This window comes from Dromaius novaehollandiae, chromosome 24, assembly GCF_036370855.1.
Source record: "Dromaius novaehollandiae isolate bDroNov1 chromosome 24, bDroNov1.hap1, whole genome shotgun sequence".
NCBI classification, from domain to species: Eukaryota; Metazoa; Chordata; class Aves; order Casuariiformes; family Dromaiidae; genus Dromaius; species Dromaius novaehollandiae.
The window spans coordinates 4,945,874-4,969,148 of NC_088121.1; the positions used below are offsets into that span (position 1 = coordinate 4,945,874).

Here is a 23,275-nt window from a genome sequence, read left to right on the forward strand (position 1 = left end):
AAGGTGCTACAAAAGCATTTAGCAAGGGGAATGCCCATACTAGATATTTCAGCCTAAAATTTCCTCTCCTGTCTTCAGTAATGTGGATAGTTCTTCAAACTCAGGAACCCTATCAGAAAAGTCTAATGCATCTTGAATCTTGCATTTCCATCACAGTTGTAACCTTGGAGCCAAAAAGCTTACTACGTAGCAGGATAAAGACACAAAGTGGCTTCTGAGAGAGGGAGAGAGGCACAAGGCACATTAGGAATAAAGAGGGCCTGAATACACTTTATAATCCCAAACAAAACAGGGAAAACCTTAAACACAGTCCCCATACTACCCCTCCATAACCAGCAGGATACACTTGCCCTCCAGGTGAGATACCTCATCCAGACTTGTTCAAAATACAGGGATTACAAAAGCATAGTGTAAGTACTATGCAAACCAGCAGACTCACTTCTCCTGACTGACATATTTTTCTTAGTGCAGATGTGCACCGAAACACACACAACTAGTCCCTTAAAAACATCTTTGACTTCTACCTCCTACACGCACACACACACACACACTTATTGGGCTGCAACTCAACACAGATTCACAGAGTTCAGAAGAACTTTCCTTAATGGTCCATCTTCATCAGCTCACCTGCCGCCACCACTACAAGCAGCCATACATCTTTCCTCTGAACATCCATCAAGTCCACGCTATTGATCATACCCTGACCGCAGTCTGCAGCTCAGATGGCCACTAAAAAAAAAATTTCACTAAGACAGAATAAGGAAGGCAACCACAGCAAACAAAAGAGCAGGATGGCGCCTGCCTGTCATCAAGACCTTTGAGTCCTACCGCAACGCCACTGTCACCTCCATTAACGACCAGCAACCAGTATCTACAACCCTCTCCCCAACAGCACTGTGTGCAGCTCATTATAGAACAAATCAACCAGCTCAGAAGCCTGCCTTAAAGGTTGCTGGCAGGGCAGCAGTGATCTTAAGTTCCTGCAGAAATGCAGTTTTATGGTGGAGGGTCACACACTTCCTAGCTATTGCTAGTCAAATGCATTTCACACATTTCTAGGACTGTTTCCACCCTGCTGTTCCCCTACCTCCTCACTATACAGACCTTGCAAGTCAACTTCCTCCATCCTCTGCTTCAGGGATTCCTGCAGCTCACACCAATCCCCCCCTCATCCCAGAGCTGCTGTCTCTTTGTTTTCCTTTCCATCACTTCTGAGGGCAGGGTGTTCCCATTTAAGTTTACACAGCCTTCTTTCAGCTCCCCAGTTTGTCACTAACACCAACCCAATCATCCCAGCTTATTCCAAATTTCCCTGACTTCCCATGGCCTCCTATGCTGGATCCCCAAACTCAACCCTTAAAAAATACTTCTGAAAATTCTGTTCCTTGTCAGAATCCAGGTTACACCCAGCCTCACCCTCTGAACTAAGCAGCTGCTTTTGCAGCGTGCCTGCAAGTGTAGGGAAGGGCCAAAAGACTCCTCTGCCTGCAGCACCAGGCAGCCTGGAGGTCCTGATTTTTTCCTGACACTTTTTTTGGCAGGTTTGATTTGCACCAAAATCAATGGGCTTGTCCTGCTGATGTTGTAGAGCATTCCCTGAAGTTTTGGACTTGTCTGGATGCTACGTTCCAAAGTTACTGAGTAACCCACAAACAGAAATGTTTTGCTCAGCCAATAAAAAGAATGTGTCACTGACATGCAGCTGGTGTGTCTGATGGATATAAGGTCTCTTTAAATATCCCAAATTCTACTCATTTTCTCAATTCATTAAGCAGCCTGGTTTGAACTGATGAAATATTAAAATAATACTCAGATAAGTAATTTTAAATCGGTGATAAGGTACAAGTTTAGACAATGAACAGTGAGAACTGATGGTCTACAGGAATCACTCACATATCCAATGTATTAAGGACAAGACAGACTTAAACTTGAATCCTTCTAATTTCACAGGAGGGTGGGAAGACGGAGGTCAGAAAACCTCCTATTCCAGAGACATGTCCTTGAAGTTTTGATCCAGCATCCAATCTAAAAGCAGAAGAGTATGATTTGCTCTTCCATCTCTGTATGGAACTGAAATGTAACAAGAATGCTCTCCAAAAGTCTTAACCAAGCCCTTGTATATCTCAAGAATATACCAAGGTCTCAAGATGCCTTCACATGCTCAGTTTATTCAGAATTCTTTCAGTTGCCCATCAAAAGGTTCATTATACACCCCCATCCATGGTATACTACACATTACTGTAAAGAGGTGACAACATACTGGGGATAAATATGAAGAGCATTACTCTTGCATAAACATGCCCTCTTGCCTTGTAGGCATCTAAAAGATTTTCTCATCTACTTTATTATATTCTTCAAGCTTTAAAATGAAGGCTAAAATCAGTTTATCAGAGAACTATTCACCTTTATCATTCCTCTGAACTGCTGCTAGTACATAAATGGTCTTCTTTCTCTAACCCATCCCAATAGCTAAATGAATCATTCTGGGAATGAATAAGAGAGCAAAAAGTACTGCTAAAATCTGATTAAATAATACTCTTTAATACTCTTTACCAAACAAATGCATACTAATTCTCTCCTCCCCGTTTTTCCATTTGTCCCTAAAAGTATGTTCATCCTAGAATCTGCACAAACACCTGATCTATGGGAAAGACAGAAGCCAAAACTTCTCAGGTAAGTCTGCACTACATGACCCCTTGAAAATCGCAGACCTAATTCACCCACGCACACGGGCCTCGAGGAGCATCATGCTAACAGCCTCCATGCAATCCAGGGAACACTATGGCAAGCAACTTCTGCAGCCAATCAGTGACTGATCAGTAGCTTCCAGCAAGACAGCCTCCAAGACTGACTTTGCTTCCTGCCAGTACAGGTCGTCTTAGGTTTTTACACCCACAAACACAAGGAAACCATATACTTTATAGTACGGAAACAGAAGTCTGTCCTGTTGCCATCTGAAGTTCTCACAAAGCAGCTGATGGAACATCAGGCTTATAATAAACATTTAGCAGCTCCTCCCATTTCATCTCAAAAATCTACATTCTCAAATCTTCACGTGGATGTTTTGTGGATGAACAAGCACAAGCAAAGCACAGGTTGCTCATATTTTTCTACACAACTGGAGGCTCAACTTCGTGGCTGAACCTTCCGAAATGCTCTTCTTTCTGATACAGAATGTTCTGGCTAATGTCTATCAACTATGTCGAGTTGGTGTGGATTTATACAATTTCTCTTTTTCCAGTTAAACAAAAGAGCAGATCTATTTACTTGCTGAGCAACTATTGTCTAAAATCAAACAGGTATGTCGCTGTTTGATGAACAAACTGTGTTCACCCATCTGTAAAGTCTTTGCCTTCCAACATACTGTCTCCACATAGCCATGCCTTGACTGTCAACAACAGTGGCATTAGCCAGGAGGTTCCTTATTTTTATTGGCTTTGCCTTCAGGAAGCACGTCCTGGTTCAGAGTTTTAGTTTTAACAGTTACAAAGGTGAGGACTCTTTGTATATTCCGCCAAAATGAGGATTAAATCATTTCCATAGGCAGTTTAAGTCCCAAAGCCACAGCAGAATTAATCTAGAAGGGCCAAATTCAGCCTTGTGTTACATAAATGTCCTTCCCATACCAACCAGAAGGCCAACCAAGTTAGTACATTCAGTATTAATACACTTCGCCAGGAATTTTATTAGCTCTCTATAGCATGCAGTCAAGAGTCAGCTTCACAGCTGTCCTCCACAGCCCCCATGAGCTATGGGAACAGCTCCACAGGTCTATGTACAGCTGGTATCTCACCAGTCTTCTCTGCACTGACTTAAAATACATGGGCAAAATCTGGCTCATTCTGCTTAGCTCAGCTTACAATCAGCCTTTTCTAGTGAGACCACGGCATCAGCCCTGCTGTCTGCTGGGAGTCGAGGCAGAAGTCAGTACTGGCACTGAAGGGTGGAGGCAGGTTCCCATCCCTACACCTCAGCCATCCTATCTGAAGGCACTCTTGTCCCTCTGCAACTCTCTGATTTTTCTACTGAAACTTAAAGATGCGTATCTGACAAATACCAGCTCTTTTAGCAACAGATGCTAAAGACTACAAGGCTTTAAGGGGTTACATCTAGCTTCCAGCTGCTAAAAGCTTCTTGCAGCCTCCCAGTTCCTACTTCAGGTCTCCTAGATTAAAAGGCAGTAGCTTACTAGCAAAAATAAATAGATAAATAAACAGCCTGAAGGCTGTCCTATATCAATCCTTAAAGGGCACTGCAGCAATATGCTCTGGCATCTGATAACATTACCTGCATCACAGAGCAATACTTTCTGCTGAGTCAGGATCAGCCTTGACATGTTCAAAACCATCTGCTTTTCATTTCTCCTCTCCTGCTTTCTTTTTCTCTCCCTTTGTATCTTCCAAAGGAACAAGCTAAATCAGTGAATTTCCCTTTGTTTTTCATCTCCTGCCCTATTTACCATGTATTTTTCATCTGTTTCTTCCATTTGGCCTGATTTGTTTAATGTTCTCTTCCTTCTTGACTAATCTGTTTCATTCTTTCTTAAGTACAGTTTTCTAGAAAGGATGCAGCTGTATCACACAGACCAAGCATGTACATTTAACAACCCAGTTTAAGTGCTGCTGTTTGAACTCAATCTTGGCTCTAAGGGTTTATGCCAGGGTTAAATAGATGTGGAAAGGGCCATTAAGTATGTTATAGTCAGACTTAAACATACAAACACACACGCTCATGGATACGCAAGCTCCCAGCCAAATGTCTGTCTGTCTAAAGTACATTCTAACATGGTTCAAGCCCATCCAGAAAGGCTGGTTAAACACCACTGTAATCTTTGTTTAAATCGCAGCTGTTAAATGCCATTTATTTGCTCTGGGCAAATGGTGCCTTTGTTTTTCTTCCACCACTTTATGCAGCCTTCACGTGATATATACACAGAAAAAATTATCCCCTGGGCCCAGTAAGCTTGGACTGTCCCCTTAAGTGGTTTTTCATTCTTATTTCAGTGAAGAGACGATCTTACATTCTCCCACTTCTTTGCTTTGTCACTCTCTTATGCCTTTGTCAGCACAGGACTTTGAAGACAGAAATGCTGCCTTGGATATTCCTTCAGAGTTTGCTCACTATGCACTCAAAAGGTAAAGCACATGGTTGAATATCAAGATGCCTATCTCCATTCTCAGCTACCCTCCTTGTCTTTTTATGCAGCTTTAGCCAATTTACACAGCATCTTCTTCCCCACCAGTCAGGCCATTTTAGGGCCACCTTAACAACTCCCGTCTTACTTGCAAAGAGGGGAGGCCTAACTGCGCTGAAAGTGTCTTGAGAATCTCAGATGGGTAGAATGAACATTCTGAGCTGCATCACTGCACAGTATTAACATGCACAGCCCCTTATCTACTTCTCACTCACCCCCTTGCAGCTCCCTCAAGACATCGAATGGCAAAAAATAGGATGGAAACCATTTTCCCACCTGAAACTCCTCTTTATTCCACAACCTCTTTTCACGATATGCTTCAGCCTCAGAAAGGTACTCCTGCCTATGGTGCTGAGCATCTGTGACTCACACTGAAATCAACGGGAGCAGAGAACAGTCATCTTCTGGTGGAGACCAGGCTTTAATCATGTGTGTATTATTTCAAAACTTGTTGGGCTTTTCTTGAAATAAAAGGGGAAGTGCATCCTTTACTGAACAACTTCAACAAATTCCAGCAAATTGTTTAAGGTAACAGTATGTCCATACAAAGGAATTCTACCTTATAAAAGCAATTTTAAAGGAAGTGTATCTGCAAACTTCACAAAAACTCAAACCCAGTCACTGTGTTGACTTCAAAAGCTTAAAAGGGAAGGGAGCAAAACACCTGGAGATATGAGGAGAGATCTTAATCTCCCCTTTCAGGACAATTCCTCAACCTTGACTTTTGGTTCTTTGCATGCAGAACAACTTGTACCCAATTAAACATCTTTCAGTCCAGGGCAATTCAGGCAGCAATTCTAAGGTGGCTAGACTCCACAGAATCCAGGTATCCTCTCACAACTTGGAAAGGAAGATCAAAGACAACCTTATGACAAAGAGGCAGGTAAATTCAGATGGCAGTTCCCAGACCTGCTTGATTTAAAGCAGTGCAGTGACTATGTGTTTTCATGCAGGTATGGTGAATGACGACAATTTCCTGGCATGGTTTTGGGAGGACCTGTAAAACTCCCATGTGCTGAATTATGCGGGTGACTGAGAACAAAGGTCAGTTAAACCTTCATCCCACCCCACGATGTATTTTAGATATGCCAGATATTTTACAGAATTGCGATGGCAGTTTAGGTCACTTGAATGCATACAACCTTTTTCTGTACTGACACATAAAACACACAAATGCCTTTCTTTGTGACAAAGAGTGGCATGGGTTGTTTTCTGATGAACTAGCAGGATGAGCACACTTTTGATAGTTGAACTCGCCATTTAATCTGAAGTGGTAAAATTTGCCAGGAGAGAACTGCCAGTATTTCTGCCAAGAGAGCGCTAAACTGAAGGGAACAAACAGTTAACCTGAGGAAGCCAGTGACACATATTTGCTGACATAAAAATCAGATCGTTATGTTATTTCATGCATTTAAAAGTTCAGAAATAATTTTTTAAAGATGGGAGTTCTAATTTCCAAAGGTGTTTGCACCTTTAGTTGCCATTGTGTTAAACTGCAGAATTGTTGCTCACATGCCTATTAATTAAGGATTGTGGCAGTGCTTCCATTACAAACCTCTGCCTTCTAGGAATTTATAACTGGACCATAAAACTTTGCTCTAGGCTGAACTTTATCATGAAAAGGTCTGCCTAGGAGGAATCCATTCTTTTATATTTTGGAGTCCCAAAAGCTTACAGCAAAAACCAGGGATTTTATTCTAAAGGATGCTGTAAAAAGAACTTCAGGTAGTTTTTTATAGGAGTGCTGGGGGAAATATGCCTTCTAGATTGCCTCCTAAATGCTTACTGGCTGGAGTGGGGTTTTGTGTGCTTAACATTGTAAATTTTAGGGATTATACTTTTTTTTTCAGGGGCAAAATCTGTGCTTAGTTAAATACCAGTGAATGCCATTGCCCTCACTAGTTCACTGATGGAGTATGAATCCAGTGCAGATTTCCCACCCTTCACTCCCTACTGCCTCCATTGAGCCTCATGGTGGGTGCCAAGACTTGATTCATACTCCAGCAGTCGATTAAATATATATGGACGTGTCTCTCCAAACGCATAGTTTTGTCTACAACCTTCACACACCACAATCCAAACTGTCCTCACTTTGGGCATGGGGAGGTGGAAGGAGTTAAAATGACAAAGATTTTATTTGTCCTTCACTCCTATTCTGCCCACTCTCACTCTTACGCCACAGTTTTTGCTGGGAGCATACAGAACAGAGGCAGCACTTGTCAGAGCTACACTTGAAGGGCATATGATGGAGCTGGAACTCATTTCTAATATTCTCTTTTCCTGTCATTGATGCTTACATTTGAGAAGCATTCTGAGGCTTGCAGATAAAACAGAGAAATGCCCACATCAGCTGCAATACTGAGCTGTATGCCTTCATAAAGCTCTTAAACAGTGATCATGTGAGTAAATACTACATCTGCTGCACCGAGTCTAATACATGTAAGTCTTGTCACAAAACTCATCAGATAAAATTATTTGCACACCCTTGTCCAGACAATCTGATCTCTGTAGAGTATGAATCATCTTTCTTAAATGTTTGAGAAGTGCCTAGCATGAAGCAGTACTTCCACAGTAATAGTTATAATAATAATAACAACAACAACAACAACAACAACAACAACAACTTCCTACTGTTTTTAATCAGTAACTGAACAGGAAGTTTGCACAAAGCATCAAAACTATTTTTAGCTCATCAGAAAAGTTATTAGTGAACTATTATTTGCAAGCAGATCTTATGGACCAGATTCTGATTTCTACAATATCTGCATATACATGTATATACACATACAGAACTAGATTCTGGCTTACTCTAGGCCTATTCTACCTCCTTCTGTTCTGTGTTCCTCAAGAAGTTTCAGGGCAAAGCTGTTATTTATTGGCTGCACATATTAATTTATTTTGTTTTAGAAAACAGGCAGCACCTGCCAGGCTCATATATTTCATTCAGAGATGGCAACTGAGTATAAAAAGTAAATTTTAGAATTCCAGTTGTCTTTTCCTAGTACAGAAGCAAATAACTGCAACTATATTTTTAAAGGATTGGAAAAGTTATGACTACTAGCAACACGCATGGGGAAAACGCACTATTAAACACCATGCGCAAGTTATCAGCTGACCACTTCAGAGGTCACAAAGGAATATTCCTGTTCATAACTGCATATCTTCATTTTGTGAATTTCCACCTTCTTCAGGTATATGTTACTGCAGGAAAGCAGACTTTAAAACTGATACACCAGATTGGTTTGTCAGTCTCTCTAGTCTCACAGTTCAGGCTCCTATAACATTTTTTTATGTCTTGTAAAATACTTGTCATTTCTTGAATTGTATTTTTTTTCCCAAGCTAATTTGTAAATACTCTTGCTCTGCACTTGCAGCTGTGTAAGTTCACCCCATTTGTACTTCACACTGCAAAATGCAGGGTCCTATTAACTGTGGTACTTCATTACTGCAGCAGGACGACTACATGCATAAGTTCTTGCACATCCAGGGTGTCTCAGTGGTATCACTTTGTTGTGTAAGCATTGGTCATGCAGTGGCTCTTGTTATTTGCAGAGACAGGCCCATCTTTTAAGGTAGCACTGCTTCGGTTTTGCTAAGTACAACACTGCAGTTTCTGAGCAGCTCAGAAGCATAAGTCAGTCTGGCCTTGTCTTATAAACCAATAATCACTTTTGCAAATGAGATGTAGGCTCCCCTGTCAGTTAGGAAACATATCTGGGCCACCTCAACTTTGCATTCTTGCAAAAAAGAACCAGAGCAAACATATATCAAAAACAATGATGGGGCTTCTTCACAACTCTAATTGATTCTCTCTTCCACCACAGAAGAGACATTTCCCCCCCAAAGACAACTTTCTTCAAACAAAAGAACAAAAGAAAGAAAATGTGGGAAGAGAAGAAAGAGAAAGGAAGAAAGAAGAAAAAATCACAGCACTGATAATCAGAAATGGTCATTTACATCTAACACCATCCGTATGCCAGTAACATGTATCATAAACTCTTAGCCTACCATACAAAGAGGATGCCCCAAAATGGTACCTGCAAGAGGTCTCTCGGAAGGAGATGTTTAAATCCCAGTGGGTGTGTATCCTGTTAACAAACAAACAGAGAGGTCAATGGCACATGCTGAACACTGCATCTCTTGCCACTTAAAGAGCAGCTCCATCATGACAACCCACCCACACCACTCTCAGACTCCCTCTAGTCCTCAGCTACAACTGCTCCATCTTTCCTGAGCTGTGGGGTGCTGCAACAAGCCACGCTGCACACTCAAAACAGCCCTGAGTGTCCACAGCAGGCCACACAGTGCTGTCAACTAGAGCCCTGCAAGTGAGCTGTACGGTGGCGAGAGAACTGCTTTTTGCTGCATGCAACCTCCCTAACAAGTGTGGGGCGCATTGATATTTTATGAATAAAACCCAAATATGCCTGTACTGCACTCCCTCCTCCATGCCCACTCCAACTGTAAATAAATTATTAGCAATTTCCCACCTCAGAAATTAATTTCACATATTCTGTCACTCTGCCTGCTGACAAGCAGGAACAGCAGATTCTAGATGAACAACATCCTAAATTAAGATAGTGCGGCCAAGGGGGTTGGTTTTGCTTATTCTTCTTCCTTTGCTACTCTCTTCAAGAAGATAGCACCTACACCAACCCAGAGGACTAAGGCAGGCGCTTGACCTTCTGTGGTCTGGTGGCTCCACATGATACCAGGGAGCACTAATTTCCCCTGCCACCCAGAGAAGGTCTGCAACCATCACTGTTCCTCCATGTCAAAGTGATTGACAGGAACGCCAGCCATTTGAGACCAAACTGGCAAGCAAGCTTGTCTGCATGCACAGATCCACCCCCACATCCCTCAGCATCTGCCTGTGAACATGCCAGTTCCTGACTGTGTGTGTCACCTCCTGCAGACGGAGGTTCCCAAAAATATTAAACAGAGATGCCTGCAAATATCGCAGCCAGCAGAGCCCAAATGCATTTTTGCATATTTTGTGCATCCCAACAGCTCCCCTGCCTCTGCCCTCAGCTAGGAAAAGCAACAGTTTGAAGCTGAAGACCATCTGATTGCACAAAAGGCCTAATCCAAAACTTGCTAAGTCGATAGGAGCCTTTCTCCTGATTTGAATGTGCTTTGAATTGGGCCAGAAAAAACTAAGCCTGAGCAGTGAGTCAATGGGACTTAACCAAGGTTTGAGTGTCTGCTTAAGTGCTTTCCTGAATGGGTGCCCCTGCTTCAGCCTAGTTCAGAAATCTCAGCTGAAAACAACGCTTGACATTTGAAAACCTTTTAGACAGCACAAGCCAAGTTGAGGCATTGAGTAGAATCTCCATGAACTGAGGTTTTGCGCAAACTCAGGAATACATTCATACATTCCAGGTAAGCTGTTTGAATCGGAAGTTCAAAGCAAATTCAAGCCAGTCAAAGCCCATAGAGCCCTAACAGGACGAGAAAGGTCTGGCCTGCTCACAGGAGACTGGAATTGGTGGAGGGTGGTGGGCTTAATTTTTGCATTTCTCCCTAGAATACATGATCTCTCTCACACACAGGAGTTTCATAAACCCCCTCTTTAATTCCAGCTCATCACCCTGCACCATGCAAATCCACTCCTGGTGGCTGCACCATGGAAGCAGGGAGAGCTCCAAGCTCTCTGCCCAGCAATGAAATCCTGAGACCGGCTGGAAATCAACCTGCAAGTTTGAACAGGAAGCTGGTGCTTCTCCTGTTTCTCTGCCTATAAAACACTCTTCAATGCCCTCAAAAGAAATGAAAAGGAACAATCACCCTGCTGGAAGGCTTGGCCCTGAGCTATATGTAGATTAAATGCCATGTTTGTGTAGTTAAAACTGCATGATCCCTTTCCTGAAGTAAAAATTACAGTTCAAAAAAGCTGTGGTTAAGGTGACCTACCCCATGGTCTCTGAAGGCAGCACACATCTCCTCCAAGCAGTGTTCACAGCCTAACAGTGGGCTCCAGTCCTCTTTGGGCCATGTATGTGCTCCCATTACACCACTATGCATGCTCCACTGGGCCCTCACAGGGGCTGGTGCATGGAGACACACAGTAACAGTGTCCCATTCTGCCTCACTACTAGTAGGAGTTTCACCCCAGCTCAGCTAACTATGTGCCTCTCCTTTGCGCAGTTCTGGAGTTCCCAACATGCAGTGGGCATCCATCCATTGTAACACTACTTGGCAGGTATATCTTCATAGCAGACTCTCAAAGCAGTGCTGTGATATCCCTTTTACCTGTGTGGCTATTGTACCTCACCTAAAAGCCCCATCCTCACTGGAAATCATCAACAGCTCTCTGACTCGGACCCTGAGAGTGCACAGCCTGTCCTGTAAAGGGCGGGTCCAGATCCTCCCCAATGCCAGGGAAGCAGGTACCTCTCAGCCACAGCGCTGCCAAAGGAAATGACCAGCTCAAGGCAGTAAAGGGAACCGACATCAGAGCAGGAGCTTGCCTGGGCTCCTGGCTCTCCACTTTGGGTTCAGTCCCTAAGTTAAACTCTCAGCCTCCCATAAAATGTAACAGAAGTTGCTGCTATTGACACTGGTAGACAACAGATTGCAATCCTGAGCATCAGGCAAAGGCATGTCTCATAATGAGGCTTAGCACAGCTAAACTTCAAAGTGAAAGAACGCTGCATCACAGAGTTATAAGTAATGGGGAGGGAAGCCCTTGTACTAAAGGAATAGCTCAGATCCACACAGAGGCAGACAGCTATTTGCCAGAATGGATAATTAAACACCCATATTTAGACAAATGAATAGGTGAGAATGAAATTAAATCCTAATTATCTTTTTTGGGGGGTGGGAGGGAGAGGGAGCAGAACCAAGCACTCATTCCACGTTTCTGTGCTGTTATCACCAATTAGATTTCTGAGGCTAACGTACATTTCGCTCTAACGGGTTACTCATTCAATTGAAATCAAATTACTAATAATTTGCAAGCTATCAGCTACACAAGCCAGTCCTTGGGTTGCACAGAGAGTGGTGAGCAGGAGCCAGTTCCTTACAAATTAATAACAGAAAAGGAAGGGGAAAAACAAAAAATGCAGCCAGACAAGCGAAGGCACCACTGCTGCTACCATCTCTCCCACCTCCTCACCCACCCAAGATCTCAGACACAGTGTGATCAGTTAGAAAGTGTTTAATAAAAATGACCAGATGGGTCCCGCAGCAACAGGAGGAGGCTGGTTCCCTGCACGGCTTTGTAGTCAGGAGAGGCAGGCTGAGGGGGATGGAAGCAAGGGGAATTAACAAACTGCTGGAGCAGGCGCCTCAGCGAGGACGGACTGGAATGTCAGGGCTTGGTTTGCACAAAAAATGAAATTACTTATATATGCATGTGAATCAAAAAAGATTTAACAGGAAGGGCTGAAGCTATTTGAGGCATATCTGGAGCCTGCACTGGAATGAGAATCCAGCCCAGAAAAGAAAGCGACAGAGTTGGCAAAATAACGGATAGCAGCTGGGATACTTTTTAATTTTTAAGTTGTTTTTTTCCTTTCTCTTCATTTCTTTTTACCCTAGCGGCCCCTGCAAGCTTTCAACAGCGGAGGGGCAACCATGGAAGAGGCCAACAGAGTGAGTCAGGCATCCCCTAATGTCCTATCACTCCAGGGGCAGCAACAACCTCATTCTGCAGCTGAGCTTTTGCACTGTGGCCAACTCACTTTCTGCTGCTCCCTTTGGCTCACTCCAGATGCCCCAGGTGCATGCTGCAGTAACCAATACACAGGGCATGTAAGTGTGGAGAATACTGGACAGCATCCAGCTACAGGAACAGGTCATGACTGCCAGAAGCAGAGACCGTCAAAGCCATCTCTTACCCACAACTGTCTCTTTCTCCTCCAATTTGCTATTAAGACCAACACTTCATTTGGAGGGGGTTTATCTGTATCTTTCAATTTTTTAGCATAGGCAAGGCCACAGAAAAAGGAAAATATTGACAAGGTTTCGCCACATCCTCTGGTTTAGAAGACCGCACAGAAGAGACAGTACTGGGGGAAGGGGGAATTAAGGACTTCTATTACACTTGCACAGCCCAACCCCACCACGGTCAGTGGGAGTTCAGTGTGTCCTGGATCAGGCCCTTTGTCTCATCCTCCTGCATGGAAATGGCACGTGGTGAGGCCTATGCAAAGCAAATGGCAATGCTGCATGTGAGCAGCTTGGGAGCATATATTTGCAAGCATCATCACGCAGGCTGCTCTGTTGGAAGGCCAGAGCTAGCTCCTCCCTCCTTCTCTGCTCTTCCCATATACCACCATCTCAATTCCCACAGTCTCCCTAGATTCATGTCACACTATTTTCAGGCAGCTAACATAAGAAGCTTGTGCAGGCAATGAAGAGAGGTCAGTTCCTCCAGGGAACTTCATACATGATGGCAGAAAGAATGGCCTAACGATTACAGCAAGGCTGAGACTTGGGGCATCTTGGTTACTTTTTGCCCTGGAATCAATGTCATAAAGGTCAGATGCAAGGAGCTACACAGAAGCATCCAGGAGCACTTCCAGGTCAGGATTTCATTTGCTTTCATTTTCACTCCTCACCCTTCCCTCCAGTCTCATACCTCTTTCTTGGGCAAGAAGGGATTTCTTACTGTGTATCATATCTTATCCTGCAGCATCCCTGCGAAGTAAGTAACAATTTCCTCCCTCTCTCTCCCTCTCTGTCTGTCTCTCCCCCTTTCAAATATACATCCTCATTAGATCAACGACATGCTTCCTGGCACTCTGGACCAAGTCCAGCCTTCACTTCCCAGATGGACTTTTAATATATTTATTGAATAGGGTGATTGTTATTAAGTGGTGCACGGTTCAGAGAAAAAAGAGGAAGGAGGGAGGAAAGAGAAAAGAGGAGAAGAGAAAATAAAGGGTTGGGGAGGAAGAAAGGGCTGGCTTTCACCTTCCAATTAACAGAAAACAACCAGTGGAAACTGTGCAAGAAGAATGTCATGAAGCAGCAAAATATCTCTCCAGCCATAAGGGAGGCCTTGCTTCCCCCCCCTTCTCTTGAATGACATCAATTAGAAGGGCTATTGAATCTCATCTAAGAGCCTGATTCACGGCTGGAGCCCAGAGTGTTTCCTGCTCTGCCATGGGTCTAGCCTCTTTAGTTGTATACACTGTCTGGAAGAGCCTCATCAGCTTAGCCCAGTCCCCAGGCATGCTCTGGCTTTGGCAGCAGGTAAAATGCAGTGTTGTGTGGTTTATTATGCCATGAGGCTGAGCTCCACCAAAAGGGAGGATGCCATCCTACACAGCTCTCATCCCAGGGCAGCACAGAGGTGGAGTGTTCAGGAGCTTTTCAGGAAGAGGCCAAGCAAGGGAAGGAATGCAGAGCCAGTGTTGTGTACATGGCACATCATCCGAGAAGGCACTGGGACCTTATGACTCTGAATAACAAGCAGGTGCATGTGACAGATATAATGGGAGGGGGGGCAGTAGGGACGTGGGTTTGATCTTCAATCAATTAGAGAGTCAAAGAGCAGCAGCCTTATGGGATGTTAGAAATAGCTTTCCACTTAGAGAGGCAGGCAATGGAAAGGCTGACAGCCGCTAGCCATTAAGCCTTAGTGGAGGTCCGTAATTTCTATTAGAAAATGGACTCTGAGTAAGAATGCTGTGAAGCCAGTCTGTGGGTGAGGGATGCTGGGGGATGGAGGGGAGCAACCTGCCCCTGTCTGGACTCTCTATTCATGCTCTGGTTGCACATGAGCAGGAGCAAGAAGACAGTGCTCTACCATTCCTTGAATAAGCACCTTCATTTCCAATGCTCCCCTCCAGTTTGGAAAAAACACTAATCCCATGTCAGGTGCTAGGCTCTTGGGTCACATTGCTGCCCCAGGCAGAGGAGATTCCTGAGGGTGGGAGGACATTAAAAAAGAGGAAGGACTTCAGAGCAACATGAGGTTGTCCAGAAATCTGCTCATCAGTGCACAGACACACTGTTACAGGACAACTTTTCTTATCCTCATATTTCTCCCCAAAATTACTTTGATTTCAGAGCAATATTTGGCAAGGAATCCAGCCCCTTGTGTGCTCTCATTGTACAATCTGCTCCTACTTTTGCTCCTCATCCTCTTTTTTTAATAAAAGAATTTCAAATGCATTTTCACTACACAGGTCCATTTGCACCTATCCTGCCCATTACTCAGCCCAATGAACATGTTTACATGATATTCCTTAAGGGTTTCTTCAGAGCCGTTATGGCTGGTCAAGTCAGAAACTTTCACCATTTTTAACAGGTGCTTAAGTGTTATTGCCTCTTATTATTAGCCATGCCATCACATTTTGCTGGGGAGTTCGCCAAAGCTATGTTTCAGTGAGCAGTTCCCAACCTATCACGTCAAATCTCAGATGCTATCATTATGTTTCTCCTCTTCTCTTTCCCTCTGCTCCCAAACTAATTAAAAAAGCCAGTCTTTAAAATAGGAATTAAATTCATGCACCCACAAGACAATGCTGGGCTAAAATCCAACACAGTATGAGGAACTTACTGTTAAAGCTGAACCTTATTCTCTGGCTACACTAAGTTTCCTCTGTTTGGAGATTCTTGGGATAACATAATGGAACTCCTTAAAGGCAGTTTCAACCCCAATGTGAAAAAGCTTGCAGGCTTTTGGCGAGGTAATGAGTTTCTCAATATCATTGGTTGGAATTTTCCAATGAGTCCAACAAAGTTACACTCTCCAAACTATTGCAGTGCAATGGAATCTGCAGTCTCAAACTCCTTCTGCATTACTTTACTTTGTATCTAGGATAAACCAGAGAGGGGTAATCAGAAAGCGAGCTGGTATACATTTTAGCTTAGCTTGCTGGGGAGAGGCAGTCAATAGTCTGCCAGAAATAAGAAGGGCTTCATGAAGCCAAAGTTTCTAATTTCACAGAATCACAGAACGGTTGAGGCTGGAAAGAACCTCTGGGAATCATCTAGTCTCACCCCCTGCTCAAGCAGAGTCAACCTAGAGCTGGTTTCCAGGACTCTGCCCAGATGGCTTTTGAATATCTCTAAGGATGGAGACTCTACAACCTCTCTGGTCAACCTGTTCCAGTGTTCAGTCGCCCTCACAGTAAAAAAGCTTTTCCTTATGTTCACAGAGAACTTCCTGTGTTTCAGTTTGTGTCTGTTGTCTCTAGTCCTATCACTGGACACCACTGAAAAGAGTCCAGCCCCATCCTCTTTACACTCTCACTTCAGATATTTAAACACATTGATAAGATCCCACCTCAGTCTTCTCTTCTCCAGGCTGAACAGTCCCAGCTCACTCAGCCTTTCCTCATGAGAGATGCTCCAGTCCCTTAATCATCTTAGTAGCCTTTTGCTGGACTCACTCCAATAGTTTCATATTTCTCTCATACTGGGGAGCCCAGAACTAGACACGGTACTCCAGGCATGGCCTCACCAGGGCTGAATAGAGGGGAAGGATCGCCTCCCTTGACCTGCTGGCAATGCTCTTTCTAATACAGCCCAGGATACTGTTAGCCTTCTTTGTCACGAGGGCACATTGCTGGTTGATGGTCAATCTCCCATCCACCAGGACTCCCAGGTCCTTCTCTGCAGAGCTACTCTCCAGCAGGTCAGCCCCCAGCCTGTACTAGTGCTTGAGTTTTTTTCTCCCCAGGTGCAGGACTCTGCACTTCCCTTTAGTGAACTTCATGAGGTTCCTCTTTGCCCATCTCTCCAGCCTGTGGAGGTCCCTCTGAATGGCAGCACAGCACGCTGTGGTATCAGCCACTCCTCCCAGTTTTGTATCATCAGTAAACCTGCAGAAGGTGTACTCTATCCCTTCATCCAAGTCGCTAATGAATATGTTGAACAGGACTGGGCCCAGTATTGACTTCTGGGGTACGCTGCTAGCTATAGGCCTCCAACTAGACTATGTGCCCCTGATCACAATTTAATCAATCATTTTAAGCCTGTTCTATGTAGTTTTGGTACCAGTTCAACTATGCCAGTACCATTTTCACTAAAATAATTATTCAGGTGAAAGCCCTACAAGGGACCTAGTTACATCAGTACAGAACAGTACAAAAATTCCCTATACTGATATTATCTTTTCTCTATATAGGAAAAATTATTTTTATAGCCAGACAAGCATCCTTACCAGGAACCAGTAAAACTTTAATCTAACCACAGCAATTAAGGCAATGCAACTGTTGCATGTAGACAAGGTTGTAAAAGAGTAAGCTTTTCAGGAACCAGAAATCTGATCAAAAGAAGAAGAGTTTTTCTCTGCCGCACTGTCCCAGTAATCTTCAGAGCTTCTCCCCTGAGCACTTGCAGGCTGGGTATCAAGCAACAGTATCAAGCTCAGCAGATGCCACTGGTTATATGAGACAAGATTTTAAGCCCCTGTCTTCCATACAGGGGGCATAACACAAAGGCTATTTAGCACACTCTGCAAAGCAGGCTAAAGAGGACTCAAAGGGTCTCACCACAAGATGAGAAACACTCACCTTTAAGCCTGAGTAACCCAGATCTCAAAGCAGATGAGCCAAGCTCATTCTAGTGCAAGGCTTTGTTTCCTTGACTTAATTACACATGTGCAAGACAGCAAAGTAAGCAGAGTGCTGGAAGGACTTGGTTGTGAAATAAGATGACATTCAATGAAATGAACTAACTTCAGAGCTAGTTACAGGTTCTCTGTTCCTCTCTGGAACTGTGAGAACATCATGAGGCACGTTTTCTCTGCCTCAAACCTCCTCTGAAGGTCATCACCATGGGCACTTGCCTAAGATTGCAGATAAAATCAGCGGCAAAAGCTAATTTGAGAGACTAGCCAAGAAACTAAGCTTCCAGCTCCTGTCCTAATCCCTAGAGCCTTTTCTTTAGTAATGCCCAGACCTCAAAGCAGCAGTAAACACACCCTTGTGCCAATGATAGAGGGAAACAGCTGATATAAAGAAAATTAGAAATGGGAGAAAACAGAAAAGGCAAACATTTTCAAAAAACTAGTGCGCCTGCTTGCAATGGTAAGTGTACGCAGGTGTGCACAATGGCCATCCAGGGATACAGGAGAAAAACACAGGTTTGCTCAGACCGTGACCTTGTTTTCCTACTATCGCAGTTTAACCTATTTCTTCCTCTCAGTGGGAGGCAATAAAACCTCAGCCCAATCCATCACCACTCAGGGAGGATACAACAGGTGAATTAAAAACAGAAAGCAGATGGGGCACTGCCTCTGCCAGGCCCCAGCTGTCATGTCTGTGAGCCGTCTAGCCTTTATGCTGCTGCTGCTGCTGTCTCTGGAGCCAGCCTCACCACACTTTCCACCCCAGTCCCCAGGCCAGTAATGACAGCAAGAGCAGAGCCAGAGCCTGTTCCCTCTGGCAAGGCTGCACAGGAGTGGCGTCAGGTTGCTTTCTGCCCATTGCTCTTGAACAGGTAGTAATGGTCTGGTCATCCCACTCTTTGGGGCACAAAGGTGCTTGGATTTGAGCTGTAGATGTTTCCTGCCAGGACAGCAGGCACTGAAGTTATATGCTCTCTTTTCTTCTGCTATTATGCACTCAGCAGCATGGTGCCTGATCCGTTTGCCTCAGCTGCTCTAGCTCTTCCCCATACACTGTATCAGAGCTCCCAGGAAAATGAAATGGAGAACAACTCTACAAAAGCAGTGAGACTCTAACCTACCTGGTAAGAATCATGCACTCCTCTAAGGAATCAAGACCACGCTTAAGCAAGACACCTTCAGACAAATTGATTGAAAAGTAGTGAAGAGCACAGAAATGATAAGCTGGGGGACCAGGGACTAGTAACTATTAAGGTTTTTTCCTCCATTTTCTAATAAAAAAGGCAGAGTAATTACAATAATTAAAGATTTACGATAAGAGCACTTTATATTTTGGGGACCCAGCGTATCACTTAAATATTTATTATGTTGTTCTCACTCCTAATGAGAAAATCTAGCACTATAATTTTACAGAATTAAAAGCATAATTAAAGGGGGCAGGAGAAGGAGGGCAGCTTTCCAGGACTGGTTAGGAGGGTTGCCTCTCCTCTGTGGCTCCAGTGTGCGTGCACAGTGCAGACACATTCCCCAAACACCTTTTCACTCCCAAGTGAAAACGCACGAACACGGCCATCGGACAGCTGTAGTGATAAACACAGACTTTACAGGCAGGTTTCACCTGAAGAGCTGACTACTATTTTGTCTCCCTACTTTCAAGCTCTCAGTTGCTAAATGTACTAGCATCTGCTTGAAGGCAAGAGGGAAATAGCTTATCTACTCTGGAGCAAGAAACACATAAAACATAAGAAAAGCAATTACATGCCTTCAGTTTCCACTCCTGTTTTTATAGGGCTTGTCTTAGAATCTAAGTGATTTTATGCATCAGAGAAAGATGACAATCAAGGTGAGTTGCCATGATATGCATGAGAGGCTGAGACACAGCACCTCTAGGTATTTATTTTCCTGTAGTTATAGGTCTTATAAACATCATATATCTTCAGAGGGATGAGAAAACACCAAATTTTGCAGGCAAATATTACAGGCATTGAGACCTTACAACAGAAGCCCAAGTGACAGTTACTAGAATGTAACTCAAGACAATTCCTTCTCCTCCTCCTTCAACCCTGCAGGAGTTCCAGGAAGAATGAATATGGTACTGAGAAAGATGTGCTCCAAATATGTAAGTACTGAGGTAACACCCAATATTTGAGTGAATTTTTGCCTACTGCAACTCCATTACAATTACTTTTACACTGCAGAGGCACCCTCAGGAGGCCAAGTCTGGTTTCACTTGTTCTATGAGACATAGCTATAGTATTTGATACTTACAATCAAAAACATATAACAACCCCCACTGCTGCCACCTCCTTTCAAAACTGTTCACCGTCATTAAATTATCCAGTTACTATTACATCAGAATTTGGGGACAAACGGGAGCAAAAGGCAGGACCTTCAACCCATACACTTCAGTGTGTTTTCAACTGCCTGTGTAAAAGGCCCAAAACCAACTTCTTGGTCATGCCATTCATTGGGCTCACCAGGCACAAAGATACAGAACACTGGACAGAGAGTGAAGTAAAACTTGCAGTCTGCAAATCTAGATAACCTCTAGTGCAAATGCAAGGCCCATGGCACAAGGCCCCACAGAGCTCTACTCACCCCAAACAGGAGTGAGTAAGCACAAGAGAGGACCCAAGCACTCTTCTTGAATTATAATGGGACACTTGCACTTAATTTCTGACCCTGGAGGTAACTCTGTTGGGCAGCTCAGGCGGTGCTGGCCCACAGGGGCCGGTCACCTTCTGCCCAGTATTCTCTGTCTTTGTTCTCACAACGCAAGCGCTTCCTGGCAGGAAAGTACCTTCTTTTCATGATACTGATATGGAGATCCTCCTCCTGCTTCACTTCAGGGTGCTGACCATTGCCCTTGTCACTCTCTTCGCTGTCATCACTATGCGAGAAAATAGAGGTCAGCTCTTTCTTCGGGATCCTGGTGGGAGGCAGGGGGATTGTCCTCTTCTCCGCCAGGCGACCCCGGTTCTGGCACAGGGAGGAATTAGTTGGAAGGGAGAAGGACAGGATAAAAAGAGAAGAAAAGAAGAATTTGGTTAGGCAACTCAAAACCAAGAAGTTCCTCTCAAATGCCTGCCCTGAGAAGACAATGCTGTTAGTCACTGCAGATTTCAAACAGGTGTGTTGGTTGAGCAAAATCTATGTTCCCTTTGCAAAAGTCTTTTCAGCAGAGCCATATCTGCATCTAGTTCTTACAGTTCTAACATTCAAATCACACATCTCCAGCTTCTGCCCACCTCCTTACTCCTGTTTTGGGTCTCATCCATGCCAACAGGTACCAACTTCTTTCTCCGGGATATTTATTGTACATAAACATAGCAGAATAGGGGAAATTCAATCTTTGGCAGTATCCCCATGAAGACCTGACCCAGATAATCTAGAACGCTCTTGACTGCAAAGGGGAAACCGTCTATGTGAGCCGGGAGCAGGTTTATTTCCAGTACCAGCAAACAGTCCAAATTAATTTAAACTTGAATTACTGAAGCTACTTTTTACTGTCCATTTGCATGTTCAGATGAATCTGGCATGTTTCACCTTGTGCAAACTTTCCCTAGGTGGTCCTGGCAGTGTACTTCCCTCAACAATCCACTTCTGACAAAGACATAAACAAACAGGAGAAAACCTCTCAGGGGCAAAAGCTACGTTTTCACCATGTGTGTATTGTGTACAGAACCTAGCACAACATGGCCCTGGTCCCAAACTCCAGTCCTCTGGAAGTAATGGAAATGTATTATAGATTACTCTGTTCCCACACCTTCTGTACCTGATCCACAAGACAGGACCCTAGTGCAGCCTGAACTAGAGAGCCTTGGGGTTTTTTTTAGTTTTTACTGTGATAGAACATGTTTCTAGCACGTGGGATGTTTAGCTTAATCTGTGATTGACCAAGATAGAAAGTCAAAATACGAGCACTTGCAGTGGAAAACATGCATTAGAAATCAGGGAAAGAGACTGCTGTGTCACTGCCCCATGGGATTTAAAGCTTTAGCAAACAAAAACATGAAACAGGAAAGGGAACCGCAGCAAGGGGAAGTGAAGCACACAGCTTTATGCACCCTTTAGCTTATGCAGCTTTACACAGATATATACGCATATTTTCTTCAACAGGAAAAGTCATAGAAAAGAAACATGTTTTTAGCAAAGACTGGAAGAAAAAGGAGAAAAGTGTGTGAGACAGGTCAAACAAGTGCAGAGTAACATTTAACTAATAACAGTTTCTCTGAAACAGCAACTCCAGATTGCCAGGTTTATTTGGAAAGTTGAAAATGCTCTGGGAAAGCCAGTCAGACTCTCTGCAGGGGAGAACTGAGCAATACTAAGTGATAGAAGAACCCATGTTTTTTTAATTAAACAAATTAAGAACTTTCCACAAAGACAAAATGAAAACTTCTTGTTTACCTCTGTCGATAAATTTCCAGTTGTGGTCATTAAGGGGAGCCCTAATCGTTGTGATAATTAGCTAAATCCATCTGGAAGGCATCACCCCAAGGAGGCACATTAGCTTTCCCATTCTGGTGCATTTCCAAGCCAAGAACACAGCTGCCTGTGAACAGCAGACACCCAGGGAGAGAAAAGCAATGGGCCAAACTGGCCTAAAAATGAAAAAGCTCATGTATACAAGGAAAAAGATACTCTCTGAGCAGAACATGTTGTTCATGAGCTTTCATGCACATTGTTCTTGAGAGATGTGAAGAAGAAAGTGCATCCTTGGTATGACAGCAACAAGGTGAATACTTCTACGACTCCGAGTATCCCAAGCACAGAACTTGGGAAAGCAACAGCCTCTGCGCTGAGTCCCAACACCCTGACTCAGATATAAGAGAATAACCTTACTGGCAATATTGCTAGGGATGCTCAGAGACCCACCTGCACAAGAGGAATTCCTGTGGCATGAGAGGTCAACTACATCTATGTCACAGACGGTGACCGCTTTCCCTCACAGGGGCTCCCTTCCACACTAGTAGAGATCAACTCACAGGGCCCTTTGCGAAGAGGTTTCTCACTGTCTACAGCCTGGAGAACATGCGAATTGTGTCTCTCCCACCCCTAAATACTTTCACGTGCTGGGTGCATTTCCATCCCTGCCCCCTTTCCTGCTCCACTGCATAGAGAGCACGTGCGCAGAACTCACCCTCTATCTAAAGCCATCTCTGTAACTCTGTCTTGCACAGTGTCAAAAGGAGATTGTGGGGAGAAAGAGCGCTTAAAGGAAAAAGGCAGGGGGCCGGGGGGAAGGGAAAAGCAAGGAGGAGGGGGAAGCATTTGCACCAGATTTCCCTCATGCTGAAAAGACAGGACTTGATATCAGCATGGCCTTTATCATCCCAAAGCTTTATATATTTTTCTGAAGTTGCAATTTATCGTAACAATTAAGGGGGGAGGGGAGGGAGGGTGTGCCAATTTCCGCTGCAAAATAATTGCAATTTGCTTTCTGCTGTGACTTCACAGGCTAAAGAGAACGGTGTTGATCAGATAATAAAAATCATTTCATGGCCATTATGCTACTTTTGAGCAGTCACCAGGTCTCAGTGACTGCCCAG

The 23,275-nt window shown here is 43.9% G+C and overlaps 1 protein-coding gene across 9 annotated transcripts in view; it reads right to left on the minus strand.

The window, feature by feature from the left end:
* The window catches only part of SAMD11 (sterile alpha motif domain containing 11), a 201,076-nt gene that overhangs the window by 67,200 nt on the left and 110,601 nt on the right, over positions 1-23,275 (minus strand). For all 9 annotated transcript variants that reach the window (XM_026100617.2, XM_064525517.1, XM_064525518.1 and 6 more), the window contains 2 exons: positions 20,524-20,702; positions 9,232-9,282 (listed from right to left, as the gene is read on the minus strand). In XM_026100617.2, the coding sequence (XP_025956402.2) occupies positions 9,232-9,282; positions 20,524-20,702 (230 nt within the window). The remainder of the gene's footprint in view (positions 1-9,231; positions 9,283-20,523; positions 20,703-23,275) is intronic.